We start from the raw sequence: 18,711 nt of genomic DNA, 5'->3' as shown, positions 1-18,711 counted from the left end.
GAACCTTGTTGTACTCATGCTTTAATTGGAGAGTTGTAGGTAAATGTGTTTTGGATATTGATTTTCGCTAGGGAATTGGTGATTGTCTTTGGAACTGGAAGATGATGGAATTTACATATCATTCCTTTGAAAGGCATTCTCAACATAAATACAGGTAAGGGCTGTGCATATTTCGAACCCCACTGTCGGCAGCCCTGAAAATGGTTTTCCGTCGTTTCCCATTTTCACACCAGGCAAATGCTGGGGCTGTACCTTAATTAAGGCCGCAGCCGCTTCCTTCCCACTCCTAGCCCTTTCCTGTCCCATCATTGCCATCAGACCTATCTGTGTCGGTGCGACGTAAAGCAACTAGCAAAAGGAATATCACTCTGATGTTGAGATGTGATATGCCGCCTGATTGAGAGTGCTGTGTGTGTTCTGCCCAACAATACAAATGGAAATTATTCCTCTGGAGGAATAGCAAGCTACATGCAATTATTTGGGATTGGAGAATCACTGTCTTCCAGGCTCCTAGCCTGCTTCCCTGCATTCTTCTCCATTGCAATTTGTTGTCATCATGGTGGTGGTGATGGTGTAGAATTTCCGGACACCATAGAAGAAGCTTTTCCCGCAGGTGGTATATTTCTAACTGATGGTGCTCTCTGTTGCTTTCTGTTGAAGTTGTTATGTCGCAGCTTATAGTTGCTTTGCCATACTACTCAATATCATAGGATATAAATTACTTGTTTTTGATCCGTATTGTATTGTGATCACAGTAATAATTAAACTTATGTTTAGTGGTCCACCTTTCCAATACTATATAGTCTATGCACATTGCATAATATAGGATTGAAAAGGTGGACCATTAAGACGTAAGTTTAATTATAATTGTCATTCAACTCAGTAGTCGAATCCCATGATGAACCGATTCTCTGTAAAACGATTATATCAATACTCGTCTTTAAGTGAATATGAGTGGAGTTTTTGTTGTAGTTTTTGGGGTTCAAATCTCTATCTCAGAACACGGAGATTCAGCGTTTGTTCCTTAATGGTGGTGGTGAGGAAGGCATTTATTTTAATGTGAATTGATGAAGTATACATTTTAACAGCAATTCATGTAGGTCTGTTCCATAAAGGTGTATGTTTGGTTGTCTGTTAAGAGGTGTGAGAGATAAATCTGAGGTTTTCTCAATTTTGTAACAGAAATGAGTACTAGGTACGAAGAAGTCATACAGTACTCTGTCCATAAGGCAGAGGTTAAGCGCTATTACGTCTTTGAGGAGAAGGAGTTTCACAGTACAGTGACATGTTAACCAGCTAGGTATGAAAATGTGAAACCATTTTAAAACTATCTTCTTAACTGCGGATTCGAACTTATCATCCATCGGGTGGATGTTCTTGGCTATAGGACCTAAAAACGTGTAGCAAACGCGCTCTTTGGAGGAGGAAAGCACGCTGACTCCGGGATGCAAACAGGCTGATGCAGCATTGAGCGCTGAGACTCGAAGCTATGTTGTATGTTTTATAATAAAGTTCTCTTTAATCCTACCCTGCATAGTGAAGTCATTAAAGCATTGTCATTTGGATCCACTGATTATTTTGAATTCATGCTAATTTTTCACCATCATTTACTTTAGAATCTTGCCGATGAATACATGTTTATGTTTTAATTATTGTTCCATTTGGTTGCACCCCATACCAATAGGGTCTGGTTACCTAGCGGGTAGGCCCCTTTGAACAAGAATTATGATCATCATGATCATCATCATTGATCTAGTCGGTGACCGTGTTTAGTCCCAATATGTGAGGAACACCATCGGTCTGTGTTACATTTGAGGTGTGCCATTATGTATGGCATGCTCTGTGTCTATATTACCTGTGATTAGTACACCATGAGAGGAACGCCATGAGTACGACATGTGTGATTTGTACCACTATAGGAGGAAGGCCATGGTTCTACTTTACCAGTAATTAATACAGTTGCAAGGTTCAGTGCATGGATTTTGGACCCTTCTGGACAACAAGCATTATCTCCGAAAATAAGGCATTGTGAATTGGATCCACTAATTTTCTTTCATTCATGGCCCTTTTGTCATTGTCATTTGTTTTAGATTTTATTACACAATACCAACAAGAGCATTTCCTTTAATGGTGAATGTTGAAAACTTGATAATCATAGCAATTCCGATTGTAGAAAGTTCGAACAAACATTAATTATCACTGCAAGTTTGTGAGGGAAAGTAACCTTTGGTATCTATATTTTTTGCTTCTCATGTATTTATACAGTGTAAGTGACACAAGTGTCCCCGGTACAATGGACCCCACACCTTATTGGTTTGTAAAGACCAAACAATTCCCAATAATGATATACCTGTTAGAAGTTCTGCAATTGTGCCAGCCCACAAATATTTAGTTAACCACAACGTGTATAGCAGTGAAGAACTGATCAGGAGAGATTGTACTACTTGAAGATTTTATTGGACTGGGGGAGACATTTATCCTTAGTGTCTTGAAGTCTTGCCACGAAGTTTGGCATTTGTACGAAGGTTTGTTAGCTACCTGTATTTGGTATAGGCAATACTGATATATCGCCTGCATGATACACATGCAACCTTGTTTCGTTCTCTAATGTGTCAGATTATACATTGAAGTTGAACTGTGCAGTTGTGAATACACCACAAGCCAACTTCCTGCACAACAAATTGATTGTTCCAGTTGGTATATTGCTCGTGATGTCGTTTTAAGTGTTAGTATATTTAAGCAGCGTTCTTCCTCTTATATCTTCCGAAGAGTTGAAGTCTACTATGTTATTTTGTCTTCTAATACCTTGCATAAGGAAGGTTATCGCACTTTGTTAGATAACCAAATTTGGTTGGGGATTTTCAGGCACCATCCCTGATGTTTATGTTAAGAATATCGCCAAAGTTCGGTGTGCCAGGCTAATAAATCTCGATTCTCTTTACACAAATTTGCAGAGGTTTTGGAAGCTTGAAGAACGCCATAAACCATTCCTTACTTCTGAAGAAAGGGCATGTGAAGAATATTTTTTGAACAATGATGAAATGGATGATTCTGGCAGGTTTAATGGCAAATTTCCTATTCGTCCTGAAGTGTCACCTGTACCTCAGTTTAAGCATAATGCTGTTAAAATGCTCGAACACGCTGAAAGTAAGTTTGCAAGGTAATGCCAGGTAATGTAATGTAATGTAATGTAAGGTAAGGTAATGTAATTTTCATGCGTGAATACAGTAAAACGGGACACATGGAAAATATACCCCTTATGACTTCTAACTCATCAAGCATACATATGCCCCATCATTGTGTACTCAAAGATTCTAGTATGATAACCAACCCAACTATTGAATTTGACAGAAGTTGTGAATATTGAAATGGGGTAGTTTTTGAACACTTTGTAAACGGCTGACCCTGAAATTTAGCCTGACTTCCTGTCTATTGTTTTAAGATTCATAACCCATCTTGTTACTCATTCAGCTGATGTTCCTAAGATATACAAATTTGTGTTAATACAACCCGACCACAGGAGTCTTCGGAATATTTTGTGCTGTGAATCCTGTGATGAAGAGAACTACCAGCGTGTAAATTCTGCCCCATTTCTTGCTCCGAAATGTATAGTTCAGCTTGCTGACGAACACAAAGAATGTCACTCTACTGCATATTCTTATTTCTACCTTTATGTGTTGACAGGTATTAGCTCAGATGGAGGCTGAGGGGCTTCAGTCAGATATTTCTTCCCGGCTTTATAGTACACATGTGTATCTCAGAAATTGGACGTCAAATTGGCCAGAAGCCCTTGCCAATGTCCAGTAGATGATAGAGAAATCCTGACAACATATAATCTCACTAAGGATGAAGCCATTAAATTATTAGTTGTTATTTGACATCTTAAAAGTGATGAGTCTCAGTTAAAATGAAGTTGAGAATGCAGGTAAGGAAACCACTAAGGGAAGCATTCTCACAATAATTACTTCCATATAGGACCCTCTTGAATTGTTTGTCTGTGCTGTGGTTAAGTGCAGATGTATCATATATTCTATTTGGCACATGGAAATGATATGGGCTTATGTGTTAGAGCCTTTATCTGAAATTATTGAGATTTGGTCTGCTATGTTATGTGATTAGAAGCAATTTTGGTACATATATTGCGTTTACCTCTGATTATTGTATTTTATTTTGTCATCTTAATTGTAAAATTTAATAACTTTTCTTTCCATGTTCTAGATTTGGGAATGTTCCATTAATTACTGGAGGTCCAGTGGGTACATGTAGCAGTAGGTGCAAGATAACGAAAGAAGGAAGTAAGGTAATGTGCATTTTGTCCACATGTAATGGATGCAACCTACACATGTCCTGTGTCTCTGATCCAAGTCCAATCCATCTCAATAGCAAATGGGAACTATGTTGTAATAAATGTGGTTATAAGTTTTCTCGGAAATCGCACCTTCGACGTCACATTGCTACACATACTAGTGTGCGTTCATATTCTTGTAAACAATGTGGGGCGAAGTTTTCCAAGAAGTCGCATCTTCAGCGTCACCTTCTTACACATACTGGTCTGCGTCCATATTCCTGTAAACAATGTGGTGCGAAGTTTTCCCAGAAGTCGCATCTTGAGCGTCACCTTCTTAAACATAGTGGTGAGCGTCCATATTCTTGTAAAGAATGTGTTGCGAAATTTTCTGATAAAACCAATCTCAAAAGGCACCTTGTAAAACATACAGGTGAACGTCCATATTCCTGCGATCAATGTGGATCCAATTTTTCTGAAAAGGCAAGTCTCCGGATTCACCAGGTTACACATACCGGTGAACGGCCGTATTCTTGTGAACATTGTGGTAAGAGGTTTTCAGTTAAGGCCAGTCTCAACAGGCACCGTTCTACACATATAGGTGAGCGTCCACATTCTTGTAAACAATGTGGTGCGAAGTTTTCCCAGAAGTCGCATCTTGAGCGTCACCTCCTTATACATACTGGTGAGCGTCCATATTCCTGCGATCAATGTGGTTCCAATTTTCCTGAAAAGGCTAGTCTCCGGATTCACCAGGTTACACATACCGGTGAGCGGCCATATTCTTGTGAACATTGTGGTAAGAGGTTTTATCATAAGGCCAATCTCAACAGGCACCATTTTACACATGTTGGTGAGCGTCCACATTCCTGTAAACAATGTGGTAAGACGTTTTCTCAAAAGGCCAATCTCAACAGGCACCTTTTTACACATATTGGTGAGCGTCCACATTCTTGTAAACAATGTGGTAATCGGTTTTTTGAGAGGTCGACCCTTCGGCGTCACATTCTTACACATACTGGTGAGCGTCCATATTCCTGTGATCAATCTAGTTCTAATTCTACTAATTAGTCAAATCTTCAGCAACACTTGTTTACACATACTGGAGAGCGTCCACATTCCTCCAAGCAATGTTTTGCGACGTTTTCTTGAAAGTCCATTCTCAAAAGTCAACTTTTTACACATACTGGAGAGCGAGCATATTCCTGTTATCAGTGTGGTAAGAGGTTCTCTCAGAAGTCGCATCTTCGGCGTCACCTTCTTACAAATAATGATTAGCCTTTTTTTCCTGCAGACAATGTGGTAAGACATTTTTTGAGACGGCGAGTTTTCAGCGTCATCTTCTTATACATATTGGTGAGCGTTCATATTCCTGTGATCAATGTCTTTCTAAGTTTACTTACTTATAGTCAAGTCTTATTAAGCACGTTGTAACACATAGACTTCAGCATGCACATTTTTGTAAACACTGTGGTCAGACGTTTTCCCAGAATTCACATATTCAGTTTCACCTTCTAAAACATACAGGTCTGCGACCACATTGTGAAAATAATGTGGTAATAAGCTTTCTAAGAATATTCATCGTGAGCGTTCAGACAAGACGTCTAGTCAGCAACACCTGCTTATCCATACTAGTGAGAGTCCCCGTTCTGGTAATGACTGCAAAGAAGTTTTCTAAAAAGGCAGTTCTTCGACAACATACGCTGACTGATACTGGAGTGCGTCTACATTCATTTGATCAGTGCGATAATTAGTTACCTATTCCATTCTTCGAAAACACAAGATATATTGCATCTATTCCTCTTTGCTGAGATCGATGTGTGTAACAGCTTTGGCCAGAAGTCCGAGTTGAATATGCATTTGGTTATATAAATCTTAGTTGCGTGTTAAAAGACAGCGGTTATTAGACACGTCCACATCATTTTGTTCAATGTCGAAATATTTCAACCTAATCTGATAATTGACCACACATGTTTGCGATTTTTGGATAGCGCCACATTGTCGTAATGGATGTGGTAGGAAGTATCTTGAAGAGTGCAAATTGGGTATACTATAATATACGTTAGTAACAAAGTCATTAATAAACATCGCCATATGACTAAAATTATCCAATCAAATACACAAACACCTCATGCTGGGTGCCATTTTAATGTTGTTTTTTTAGTCATCTGTCAGACTGGTTAAATGCGGCTCTTTGTATCCAACATCTGCACTTATCTGCTTGTCATATTCTTTCTTTGGTCTACCTCTAACGTTCCTACCGCCTATACTTTCTTCAATAACCAACTGAATAAGTCCTGGTTGTCTTGAGATTTGTCCTGTCATTCTGTCCCTTGTTCTCGTCAAATTTAGCCAAATCAATCTCCCACCAATTCGATTCAGTATCTCTTTATTTGTGATACGATCCATCCATCTCACCTTCAGCATTCTTCTGTAACACCCCATTTGAAAGAGCTTCTATTCTCTTTCTGTCTGAGCTAGTTATCGTCAATTTTTCACTTCCATGCAATGCCACGCTCCAGATGAAGGTCTTCAGAAACATCTTTCTAATTCCTACATCAATGTTTGAAGTGAGCAAATGTCCTGTCTTAAGAAAGCTCTGCCTTGCTTGTGCTAGTCTGTCTTTGATGTCCTCCTTACTTCTGCCATCGTTAGTTATTTTATCACCCAAGTAACAATATTCATCTACTTCCTTTAAGACTTCATTTCCTAATCTAATATTTCCTGCATCACCTGCCTTCGTTCGACTGCATTCCATTACTTTTGTTTTGGACTTATTTATATTCATCTTGTACTCCTTACCCAAGACTTCGTCCACAACAATCAGCAGCTTCTCGAGATCTTGTGCAGTCTGAGATAGAATAACAATATCATCGGCAAATCTCAAGGTCTTGATTTCCACTCGTTGGCTTGTGAATCCCTTTCCAAATTCCTCTTTGATATCTTATACTGTCTGTTCTATGTAAACATTGAAAAGGAGGGTGACAAACTGTAGCTTTCCCTCAATCCTTTCTGGATTGCTGCTTCTGTTCCAAAACCCTCTGCAACGCCCAAGCCTATACACAACAATGATCACATGAAATGACAAAGTGAGCACAAGACGCAAAATACATACCTTTGGGGGCTGCAGCATTAAACGTTCCGACGTGGAGGACCCAGGACCTAAAGGATAATAGGACAGGATCTTAGCTTACTACTTGAGGGGTGGCCATGTCAATATCGCTAACTACTAAATAAAAGCGAAATTAAAATTCAGATAATAAAAATGTATTTAAAAATTTGGAAAAGAAAAATTATGAATGATACTTAAATACGATTTAAAACTTTCTGCAATATATTGAAAAATGAACAAAATTAAGAGCAAATAATTTAATGATAAAATCAACTCTTTTAATTATGCATTAAATACTCAGTTTTTACATAAATAAAATTATGATAGCACACTCAGATAATAATGTAAAATAATCCTTATGATGTAATAAAATAAGCAAGTCAGAGAACTTATACCCCCCAAAAGCAAATATTTCTTATTAAATTTATTCAAATAAGAGACAAATTTCTTACTTAGAAAAATTAAAAATGTGAAAATCCACTCACAATACAAACTAAAGTAACTCTTACAATACAGAGAAATAAGTGTAGTTGCAGCTCGCATCAGAATCAATAAATGACAAATATTAAGACGGATCCGTACGTCAAGAATTAAATACACCACTGGCCAGTTTATCATAAACATTTCAATCATCCCAGAATCACGGTAACACGCACAATTTTAAAACCAAAGGTCGCAAACCAAATTTTCCATACATAAATAATTAAATGAAGAGACAAGAGAACTGCAAAATTCCACATAAAAATATTTCCCAAATTAGTTACAAATTACAATCAGAAATATAAACTTTAACATTGTAATACTCTAAATGTTTGAAAAAAATGATTATGCTACCTTTGCACGGTCAAAATACCGCGGCGTTAAGGAGAATAGATAGTGTAGAGAAAATTAAAGAAGGGCCAGTATTTCCTAAAAGAGAAAATAATCTTACGACGGCGGTATACAAACTGATAACAAAATCAAGTCGATTATAACGTGTATTATCGATTACAGGACAGATTCCTCTGAAAAGACTAAAACACTGCCAAATTCTTTGAGTTTCAAGAACATAACTATTACTACTCAAGTAATGGTATTTACAGTTGGAATAATAGGGTATCTAATCCTAGTTTATAATCCAATTTTCAAAGCTTCGTATACTAATTCTAAACCCTAAATAAATTCAAAATTCTACCTTAAAAATTTACATTCAAGTCTATCAAAAAATTACTAACTCCTACACTAATAATGTTCACTTTAACCCTATGTATTATATTCCACAGTTAACTGAACAGTCGTACACACGATGAAGCCTACAGCTTCCCAAGCCAAGCTAACATAAAATCATCAAACAAAAGGCAAGGCCCACACAAATGTAGCGTAGAGGGAGATAAGAAAAATGACACTTCATAATGGAAGAAAAAAGGATAACACGGACATGAATAGTCTGAGGAGCGTAAACGTTGGTATCTTTAAGGAATGGCAGAAACAAATTTCAGTTCCCTACAACCACGATATTACAATAATAAGGTATAGAATTTTAATTTTGTCATGGTGACATTATTAAGGAACTTTAGCTCCTTTCGCAGGTAAATTGAGATTCGTGTCAAATTATGAATTGAAACGAGTGTGCATCGCTGCGCAGCCTGTTGGCGTTCCTCGTTAATAAAGACTCAGCTAGTTGGTGGCGCTACACGCAGCTGCCAGTCGGAACTCCGACAATAAGACAGCTGAACTGAACTCCTCTGTAGTCGAGCAAGATGGTTTTTGAATCGGAAGCAAATTGGGTTGTGCGACAGATAAGAATGTGTGCAAGAAGGATTTTTGATCCTGAATAAAAACCCTTGTGGCTTTTCGTGTTTCCATGATGTTTTCTTCAAGTCAGCACTAGCCGTTATTGTTTGATTTACCACGAATATTCTCTTTCTTGAAGGGCAAATCATTTTCATCCGTTTCACGTGCCCATGTGGTAAACTATTTCATTCAATTTCCATTTTTAATCAGGTAGTGTTGTGATCCGAACCTCAAGGTAAATATGTAACCTTTTTGTATGCTATGAGTTAAAATTTATGTGTGGAACTGATTCCAGTGGCCGTTTGATCGGCAGATATGCTACATCTGTAATTCGCAATTATTCTGTTTAGAATTCTTAAAATGTGCTAAAATGATAACCTTAATTCAATAATCATCCCTTCTAGTAAGTTTTAAAAGCTATATCATGGTTCTAACTCGAGGTTAAGATAATTAAAGGTGTTATGTGAACATCGCATGATGACTGTAGGCCTAAAAGTTCACAACTGCGTTTCGTGGTATTCTTCCCTAATGTAAACGAAACCTCAAAATTATCAATGGCCGTAAGGCTAGATTTATTTAAGCTTATTGCCTTGCCTATTATCATGGCCGTTTGCCCGGTTACGAGTTTCTTTGATGATGATTTTCTTTTTCTCTGCCCTATCTTGTTGAAAAATAGATGACCGTCTCCGAATATTACTCATAGACGGAATTGTGTTTAATGGCTGTCATTTATTCTGCTAGCTAGTCAGTTAAATGTGAAATCTATTTATTGAATTAATTGTCCTAGTCAGTTTTTTTAATATTGCCAGTTGATTGTGCATGTCAAGTACCAAAATTAATTTTATTTAACAATATTCTCTGCCTAGTAAACCAAGGCCTGTTCTAATTCTGAGGTTCCGGATACTGTACACACTCCAATAATAATAGTGATAATAATAATATATTAGGGATATATTTAAGGTTGTTTTGAGGTACCTCAACCTTCAATTTTTATCTTGATCTAAGAAATATTTCAACTTCTGGTTTCAGTTGTTTCACAATATTAATTTTAATTGACAAGATATTTCTTTTCAGTTACTTAGTAGAAATTGAAATGCATCTGTAGGTATGAATATGTTGATTAATATCTTTTAACTTTAATGGTGAGGCTCATTTCACTTGACATAATAATGAGGGTTAAAACTTCAGGTGAGTACTTGTTCCCGGCCTTTTGATGAACCTACTCTTGGAGTGGGCTTCTCCCTTCCGCGTTAAATATCGTCATCGGTAAGTATTTTATGTGTGACAGTCATTTCCTCCAACAAACTATTAATAGTGGATTAAAATGCCGGTTACTGAATTTCATTTTCAGGAGACCCTGGAATACGGTTATGTGCGAATAAGACAGGAAATAAACCATCCCAGTAAGGAGTTAAAGAATGATCCCATAACGTAAATTATACTAGCACACAGCATCATACAATGCATTGATAACAGTGCTATAGAGACCGCAACCCTGAACCAGAAAATTTAGAAAGAAATCCGCCAACTAAAATTAATATTAATAATAATAATAATCTCAATAACTTTAAGGAACAGAAAAGGTATCACAACGACAATCTCAATGAAATAAAAATGAATGGAGAAATTTGCCTCTCATCCGCGCATATACCGAGTTCCAGAATTACCCCATTATCAATTACAATTGGAATATTGAATTTTACAAACGTGTTACATTTTAAAATCTTGAGGATAGAGAAGTCCCACTTTAATTAACGAATAAACCGTCGCCGACGGGTCCTTGAAAAAGTAGGCGTAATTTCGAATTACAGTTGCGAGGTTGGCTTGATACAATTCTGACAGCGTTGCCGAAAGTTCCCGCAATATTCATGTCAATGATAGCGTGTTACTCAGACTCTCCTTCTCCAAATAACAAGAGCAGTTTCGAAACAATTAAAAGGATACTTGTACTTACATCACTGGGTGTCCAATTTAATATAATACGATAGCTTACGTTGGTAAGCCATTTTGCAATGAAGCACGCTCGCTCAGATATTCCAATCACTCATATACTAAAGAACGGTAAATAAAAAATATTAAAACACCAAATATACTGCAACTAAGGCAAATGACTTAGTTTACATGGCTATCAGCCAGGGGTATCGCGCTCCATTCCACCAACTCTCAATCGCATCTTCCACAGAACACGGTTAGTAAAAGCGTCCATGATGGCACTTGGCTACCAAATGACTCGTTTGCAGCGAGCAAGAAGCACATCGCGTAGTTCAAGGGAATAGTGCGCCTGCGCGCGCAAATCAACTAGCTTACTGAGCGAATGGGAAACATCGAAGCTACTGACGTATCAATAGCAGATTACACATTGAAATAGGCATAGTTCAATCACATAAATTAACGGCAATTCAAACAATGGTAGATGAATTCCCCACACACAAATACCTATGACAAATAAATGAGGTTAGCTTTAATTCATGTCACAGATTCTCCCCTCCGAAAGCCAAAACACGGGGAGGCGAAATTTGAGACTTTGGATACAAGATTACATGGTACAATTTCAGTGTCCAAATCAAATCTTCACACGTAGATTACAGAAGATCATATTCCAACATTTTAAGTACAGTAAACATGGAATAGTCTTACTTGGTTGAGGAATAGCAGACCTTCACCATATGCCAGTAGATGAACACGTTAAGTGTGACCAGGAAGAGATGCAACGTGGCCAGCGCTCCACCACACATCGCACAAGTTGACAGCAACCTTATCATACCAGTACAAAGTGCAGTAAACAATTATAACTATCACACATATTCTTGCTCATCAGATATAGTTGCATGGATGGAAAATCGCGCAAAAATGTCTATAGCAGAAATATGTGGGAGCACAGAATATTGTTCTACAAGACCAAAAATAATTTTTCAGGCCTAAACACACAAACACGCATTAATCGCGTACGTGCAAGTTGCATGGCGTCACTTGAACAGTCAAAACGAAACAGCACCGGAAAATGTTCCAAGAGGGATTCCGTGGATAATTTTGACGCACAAGTTTCAACGTGTCGTGATGTTTTCCGACACAATAATTTTTATGAGCCAACCACCAATAGTAATGAATTACAATACATCGTGTGGATGGGTAAGTTACCAAATTTAGAACAGAAGTAGTAAATGTAAATTTAGAAGTAAATACAATGTATGTATGTATGCTGTGCGCATGCTTTTGGCCCTTAACATCTTCTTCTTCCTCTTGGGATTTTCTTGGGCGCTGCTAAAAAGCCATTACCCAGTCGCAACACTTATTTTATCACAAATCTTCAATAGAAATATATACTGAGTTTTACTTATGACTGATAGAGTTGATCAACACTTGTAGAAACACTCAATAAACACTAGGGTTACAGGTCGAGAACGTGACGTCTTCATAGGTTACAGCAAAGAGATTGAGTTACAGTTATGTAGAGGAGGATGCGAGTTAAGAAGCTCATAAGACTCTCTAGTCAAAAGAACTTAGAGTTTAATGGTACAATTATCCAAAAATTCTTGAATAGCAAGAACAGGTGAGGGTACAGGCGAGGCGAGTGACTGTTGTGGGTACTTGTACGTTTTGCGAGCGTAAAGTGTGGAAGAAACGTTTTTTATGTAGGGTGAAATGGGAACATTGAAAGAAAGTACTATAATGGGAGAGTTCTGCGGCCTCCTCCCGCGGAAAATTTGAATTCTGGCGGGAAACTTGAATTCTGGTGGGAAGATTGAATTTTGGCGGGAAGTTTGAATTTTGGCGGGAAATTTGAATTTTGGCGGGAGATTTGAATTTGTAAACAAAGCCATGTGCTTTTTGACAGCAGTCATCGACAACAACGCATCGCTAACCTCACTGCTGCCATCTTGACGGGCCTAAACCTCAGTAGTGCCAACTTAACCTAACTAGCGCGAGGTAAACAAAGCCACGTGTGTTTTGACAGCCACGTGCTTTTTGACAGACAACAACACATCGCTAACCTCAGTACTGCCATCTTGACGGGCCTAAACCTCAGTAGTACCAACTTAACCTAACTAGCGCGAGGTAAACAAATCTACGTGTTTTTGACAGCCACGTGCTTTTTGACAGACAACAACGCATCGCTAACCTCAGTATTACCATCTTGACGGACCTAAACCTTAGTGGTACCAACTTAACCTCACTAGCGCGAGATAAACAAAGACGTGCTTTTTTGACAGCCACGTGCTTTTTTGAAAGCTGTCATCCGTCATCTTTAAACTACAGTGCACTATGCTGCCCTCCTTATCGTAGTAGATGTAAATTCGTTACCTGTCATCCGCAGTGCTGCTATCTTGGCAGGCCTAAACCTTAGTGCTACCAACTTAACCTCACTAGCGTGAGATAAACAAATCCACGTGCTTTTCTGGCAGCTGTCATCCGCCATCTTTAATCCATAGAGCACAGTGCTGCCCTCTTTGTGGTGGCGGATAATTTGAAAAATGCTTTTTGACAGCAACCATCTTTGAGCACCGTGCTGCCCTCTTTAGCTACTTACCTTTGAAATGTGGTGGCGGAAAATTCCACGTGCTTTACAAACCTATATGCTTTTCTGACAGCTGTCATCCGCCATCTTTAATCCAGAGAGAACAGTGCAGCAATCTTTAGTTGAAATGTGGTGGCGGCAAATTCCACGTGCTCTTGTTTGGAAACAAATCAACATGCTTTTTTGACAGCTGTCAACCGCCATCTTTAATCACCGTGCTGTCCCTCTTTAGCTACTTACCTTTGAAATGTGGTGGTGGTAAATTGTACGCGCTCTTGTTTGGAAACAAACCGGCAATTTCGTTAGCTGTCATCCGCTATCTTTAATGAACAGAGCACCGTGCTGCCCTCATGCGGGGCAATTTCGTTAGCTGTCATCCGCTCGCATACCCGCAGTGACGCATGTTTAGACTTGAACACACACACATACTACTGTTCCAAACTTATTACAACTTGAACTGCATACTAGTGTTCGATGTTGTTGAACACTGCATTGTATAACTAGAATCGAGCACTGTTTAGAAAGAAAAACAAAATATCTTCTCAACATACTTACTAACTGCTCTTCTTCCTCTATCAAGCTACATCTCTATCGAACGTGCATTGCAAAAGCAAGAGTATTGCAAGTTTAGACTTGAACACATACTACCGTTTATAGTTCGATGTTGTTGAACACTGTATTGCAATCAAACACTATTTAGAAAAAGATTTCTCTTCTCAACATGAGCTAGACAATAACATACTTACGAATCTGCTCAACACCTTCTTTCTTGCTTTTCTTCTTTGAGTAATAAACAAAAACTCTATCTTGCAAATAAGGAGCGGGTGGAAGGTAATACCTAACCTAAAATAAAAGAATATGCCAATTCTACATTATTTATTTACATCTTGTATGTACAAGTTTTATCTCGAATCATTTTACCCTAGTGATGTTTGCGTACTTCTCGATGCAATTCTTGAATGTACAAGTTTAAACTTGCCGTACTACGCTCTCAGCGTACGTCTCCCTACAATATGTACAGTGAATTGTGATGTAAGACAGCGTAACGTAAGTACACACCTCTAGCATAATGTTTACACACACATCTGCTTTATGTAAAGTAGTACCTATCAATACTACTATGCCCCCAGGCTAGAGTGTTGGTAGAATTTGGAATGACAAACCGTTTGCAATCAACATTATTAAGGGCTACCTTACTAATTAAATGAGTGTACAACTGGTGCTTCTTGCTTCTAATGACAGACATTTCCTTATGCAAAACAGGTGGATTACTTTTAATGCAATTGTTATAGTTTTCAAAACTTAGCTGATTCTGAACGACATTCTTTTTAACCCCCTTCAATCTCTTTATTTGTAATTCATTTAAGAGTTTTATGCAATATGACTTGGATTTAGTACCTACAAATGAATCGATAATATTCCCAGCACATTCATCTTTCATTTTACCTAGAACCTTTTTGTTCACTAGCGGTAGATGATATTGATTATTTGCAGGATAGTTACTTGTATCAAACCTACCCAAGTCTGGCTTTATATCATTGTAATAGTCATCAGTTTTGATTTGATAAATAAACGAATCGGTATCTGTGTAGAGCAATTGCGCATTATGCACGTACTTCTTCATCATATAATCGTAATGGAATTCATACATGAGTATTTTAGCTAATTCAAGTACTGCGAAGCCGACGTAGGTAGGTTTGTCATACTTAACCTTAACACGATTCATCTGTATAATAACTAAATTCTCATGTATGATGGTACAGCTGTGGAAATTTGGTTTACTTATTAAATAGTTAGCACCATACCTTTTCTTAATATTTTCCCAGTTTGTAATCAATTTTACATCAACGCGTTTGTCAACATTTTCCATAGTCTTACCAAACACACTGTTATTCATGAGCTTGTAGAAATCTTTTTCAAACTCGTTAACCGCATTCGTTCTTAAATTATTGTTCAGATCGATATATGGCTTTAGCCATGGTGACTGATTAAATTCTAGTACGCGATGAATTTTGGATAACTTCAAACCATGCTGCAAACACTGTTTTAAATTTCGGTAATGAATGATATACTTAGATTTATCGCATAAATTAGCAGTTAGCATTTTCGTCGTTGATGCGATGTACGGGGGCTTCATATTTTCAGGGCAGAACGGTAGGTCATTATGAGAAGTGTGTAACTCTTTAGGATACTGTAAGTCAACTTCGAGGAAATAGCCTTTATCAGCTTCATCGCCTAGGGCGTGCAGCTGTAAAGCATCAATTTCGCACTGCGTTAGCCAGCGGAAACCACTCACCGGTAGATGCTGACTCATCGCCCACCCATACTGATTATTAGCATCGAGATAAACGGTATACTGAGATTCCTGACTAGAATCGAAACTCGGCATGTACTTATTATTTGCCTTGGAATACCGCCCGCTGCACTGACTTAGACCGCCTCGAATAGATGATTTTATAAAGTGCACCATATCAATATCAGTTAGCAGCTCGAAATTCACCTGCGTGTATTTTAACATCGCGTCCCAACTTAACCCAGGCGCAGTAAAATACTGACATGGGTCAAGGCTGCAGGTTTTCTTGCAAACACAGCGAAAATTTTCAAAAACATCAGCTAACAAAAGTACATCTGTCTTTAAATATAAATCGGAGTATTCACCCAGCGTTTGAATGTGGAACTGCTCCCAGATATGTTGTGCATGTAAATATTCATCATCACTAATATCTGCTGAATTCAGCGAGCTGTAAAAGGATTGTTTCGATGGTAAGGCACGTTCTTCGAGGCGTTCTAAGCAGTCGAGATATTCATAACAAAAAACACCCTTACGCCGAAGTAAATTAAACTGCGCTTCTTCGGGAAAAACGCGTCGAATTTCCGTAAATTGTTCAGGCTGTAAATGACTAGAAAGTTTATCGATGCTACTCGCCATAAAGCGAAACGAGTCAAGGAATCTCATTTTTATAGAATGCTCAGCATCTACTTTTACAGACTTTGCAAACGCAATGTACCGCTCTTTATTCTGAGGGATTATATCTACTTTTTCATCTGAAGCTCCAAATTGTGAAATGATGAAATGAGAGTCGTAACCAGATAAGTTATGAAAAATTACAGGGATAAATTTAGGAACTCTATACTTAAGATTACAGCTATAATGAGCGACACATCTGTAGAAACCAGTTAAATGATTATGATCAAAAACTTTAGGGTCATTTTCGGAAAATTCCCCATCACAAATGCTACACTTTGTAGCACGTTCATGATCATTTAACTGAATTTCGGTGAGTGGCTTCATAGGAATATTACTATTTAGAATACGACCGAGACGAACTGCATCACTTTCAAGTCTTTCTAAAAATACTTTAGCAGCACCATGTCCTCGATACAGCTCTAACTTGTTAAGCGTACTATCGTAACTACACTTGATGTAATACGCGAAGCTATACGGGACATGCATGTGCGTGGTATTAGTGAAAGAGTTGTCAGGATTAGGTGAGCATGTGTTGCATGGCGTGAGGATGGCTTCAAGGTCTGCATAAATCACGAACGGTACCCAAATCTGCTTGTGATAATTTGTAAATTTTAAAACATTATTGCCTGTAGTAGGTATCTCTGTACGTACATGATTGCAGTCATTCTTGGAATGCTTCGTTAACTGATCTTCAGTTCTAAAATACTGCAAGCATCCATCACATAGCCACTTTTTACCATTACGTTTTGACAACTGACTACCAACAAGTCTACTCAGATTTTTATCCAGAAAAAGTGGCTATTCTCACTGTTTTCAATATAGAGTAAGTTAACATGAGTACTCTTCTTATGACATGTACAATACAGAGGACCTACTACAGACTTTTTCTCTACACCATACACATTAATGCTAATGTTATTTAGTTCCTCAAAGCGCTTAATATCCTTTATCTGCACAGGAAATTCTATACTATCAAAATTTAGCTGCGTTGAATAGTGTGGATACGATGATGTTCTCTTAGCTACGTCTGATTTCGCAGGATTTAAAGCCGACATCACCGCCCATGCAAAACATGCTTCATCATTGTTTTGGATGTTTACAACAGCTTTTCTTTGCTGAATCCATGTCGGCAGCTCGATGTACGATGAACCTCGCATGTGATTGTACTTATTGATGTTAACTTCTAGATACATTATTTCAACTAAAGCCCACCCTGATTCCTTTTCCGGAAATTCCTCGCTCTTAGTTGAAATAATGTTAGAGACATCCCTAAGTACATCACCAAAATTAGTCGACTCACTTATGACAAAATTCTTCGTATTAAATGATTTAATGTCTGTTATTTCGGATTCATCCGTGCTTTTAATGTACAAGGCGAAAAGTTCAAAATTAACTTTAAATAAACTATGATTGGACAAAGATTTAGCAAGAAGCTGTTGTACATCCGATTGAACGCAATTTAAAAAGTTTGAAGTGCTCTGAAACTTTTGACTGGTGCGAATTCTGTAACTAGCAATCCTACTTTTAAATGCTCTATTAATTTCCTCGATGTTTGCATTACTACCACTTCTACACGCATTATTTTTATGTGCATTACTCCGTAAGTGTCCCTGAAAATGCGAAGATGGTACATCAGTGTTACAGTGCTCGCAGTGAATAGTTTGAAGTTCACGATTTTTTCTAGGTTTTTTACAACTAGTACTTTCTTCAGCTACATCAGTAGCTGCACGCTTTTTCCCTACTACTACCTGAGGGCAAGTAGATATTTGATGTACCTCTACTAAGTGAGCCTCGTATCGCTCTACGTTAGCGAAATACACACTACAAACTTTACATAAAGCAGATGTTATGCTAGGGTGTTTTGATTTCATATGGCGCATGAAGTTATCTCGCCTTGTAAACGTTACATTACATTCCTCACAGCAGGGGAACATCTGAAAAGAGAACGACCAATAGAGGTTAGGCGAAAGTTACGATGTTCGGAAGAAACCAAGTTTCAACGTATAGAGGTCGGACATGGCTGTGAGTTTGAAATTATAAGATTAACCTCTTCTATA

At 38.0% G+C, this 18,711-nt stretch overlaps 1 protein-coding gene and 1 long non-coding RNA gene across 2 annotated transcripts in view; both read left to right on the top strand.

Moving 5' to 3' along the window:
• The window catches only part of LOC137502331 (uncharacterized), a 42,184-nt gene extending 37,466 nt beyond the window's left edge, over nucleotides 1-4,718 (top strand). Inside the window, exon 3 of the long non-coding RNA XR_011018735.1 lies at nucleotides 4,219-4,718. This is a non-coding gene — a long non-coding RNA (uncharacterized lncRNA). The remainder of the gene's footprint in view (nucleotides 1-4,218) is intronic.
• A 134-nt stretch (nucleotides 4,719-4,852) lies between these two features.
• LOC137502359 (zinc finger protein 782-like) lies at nucleotides 4,853-5,563 on the top strand (the record flags this gene model as incomplete). Its single annotated transcript, XM_068229370.1, has 2 exons — nucleotides 4,853-5,350; nucleotides 5,441-5,563. Coding segments are annotated over 2 exons (621 nt in total), but the record flags the coding sequence as incomplete, so codon positions are not given.
• Nucleotides 5,564-18,711: the final 13,148 nt, after the last annotated feature.

This window comes from Anabrus simplex, chromosome 10 (assembly GCF_040414725.1).
Source record: "Anabrus simplex isolate iqAnaSimp1 chromosome 10, ASM4041472v1, whole genome shotgun sequence".
Taxonomy (NCBI): Eukaryota; Metazoa; Arthropoda; class Insecta; order Orthoptera; family Tettigoniidae; genus Anabrus; species Anabrus simplex.
The sequence above is the reverse complement of the archived record's forward strand: the minus strand, read 5'-3'. Positions and strand labels throughout refer to the sequence as shown.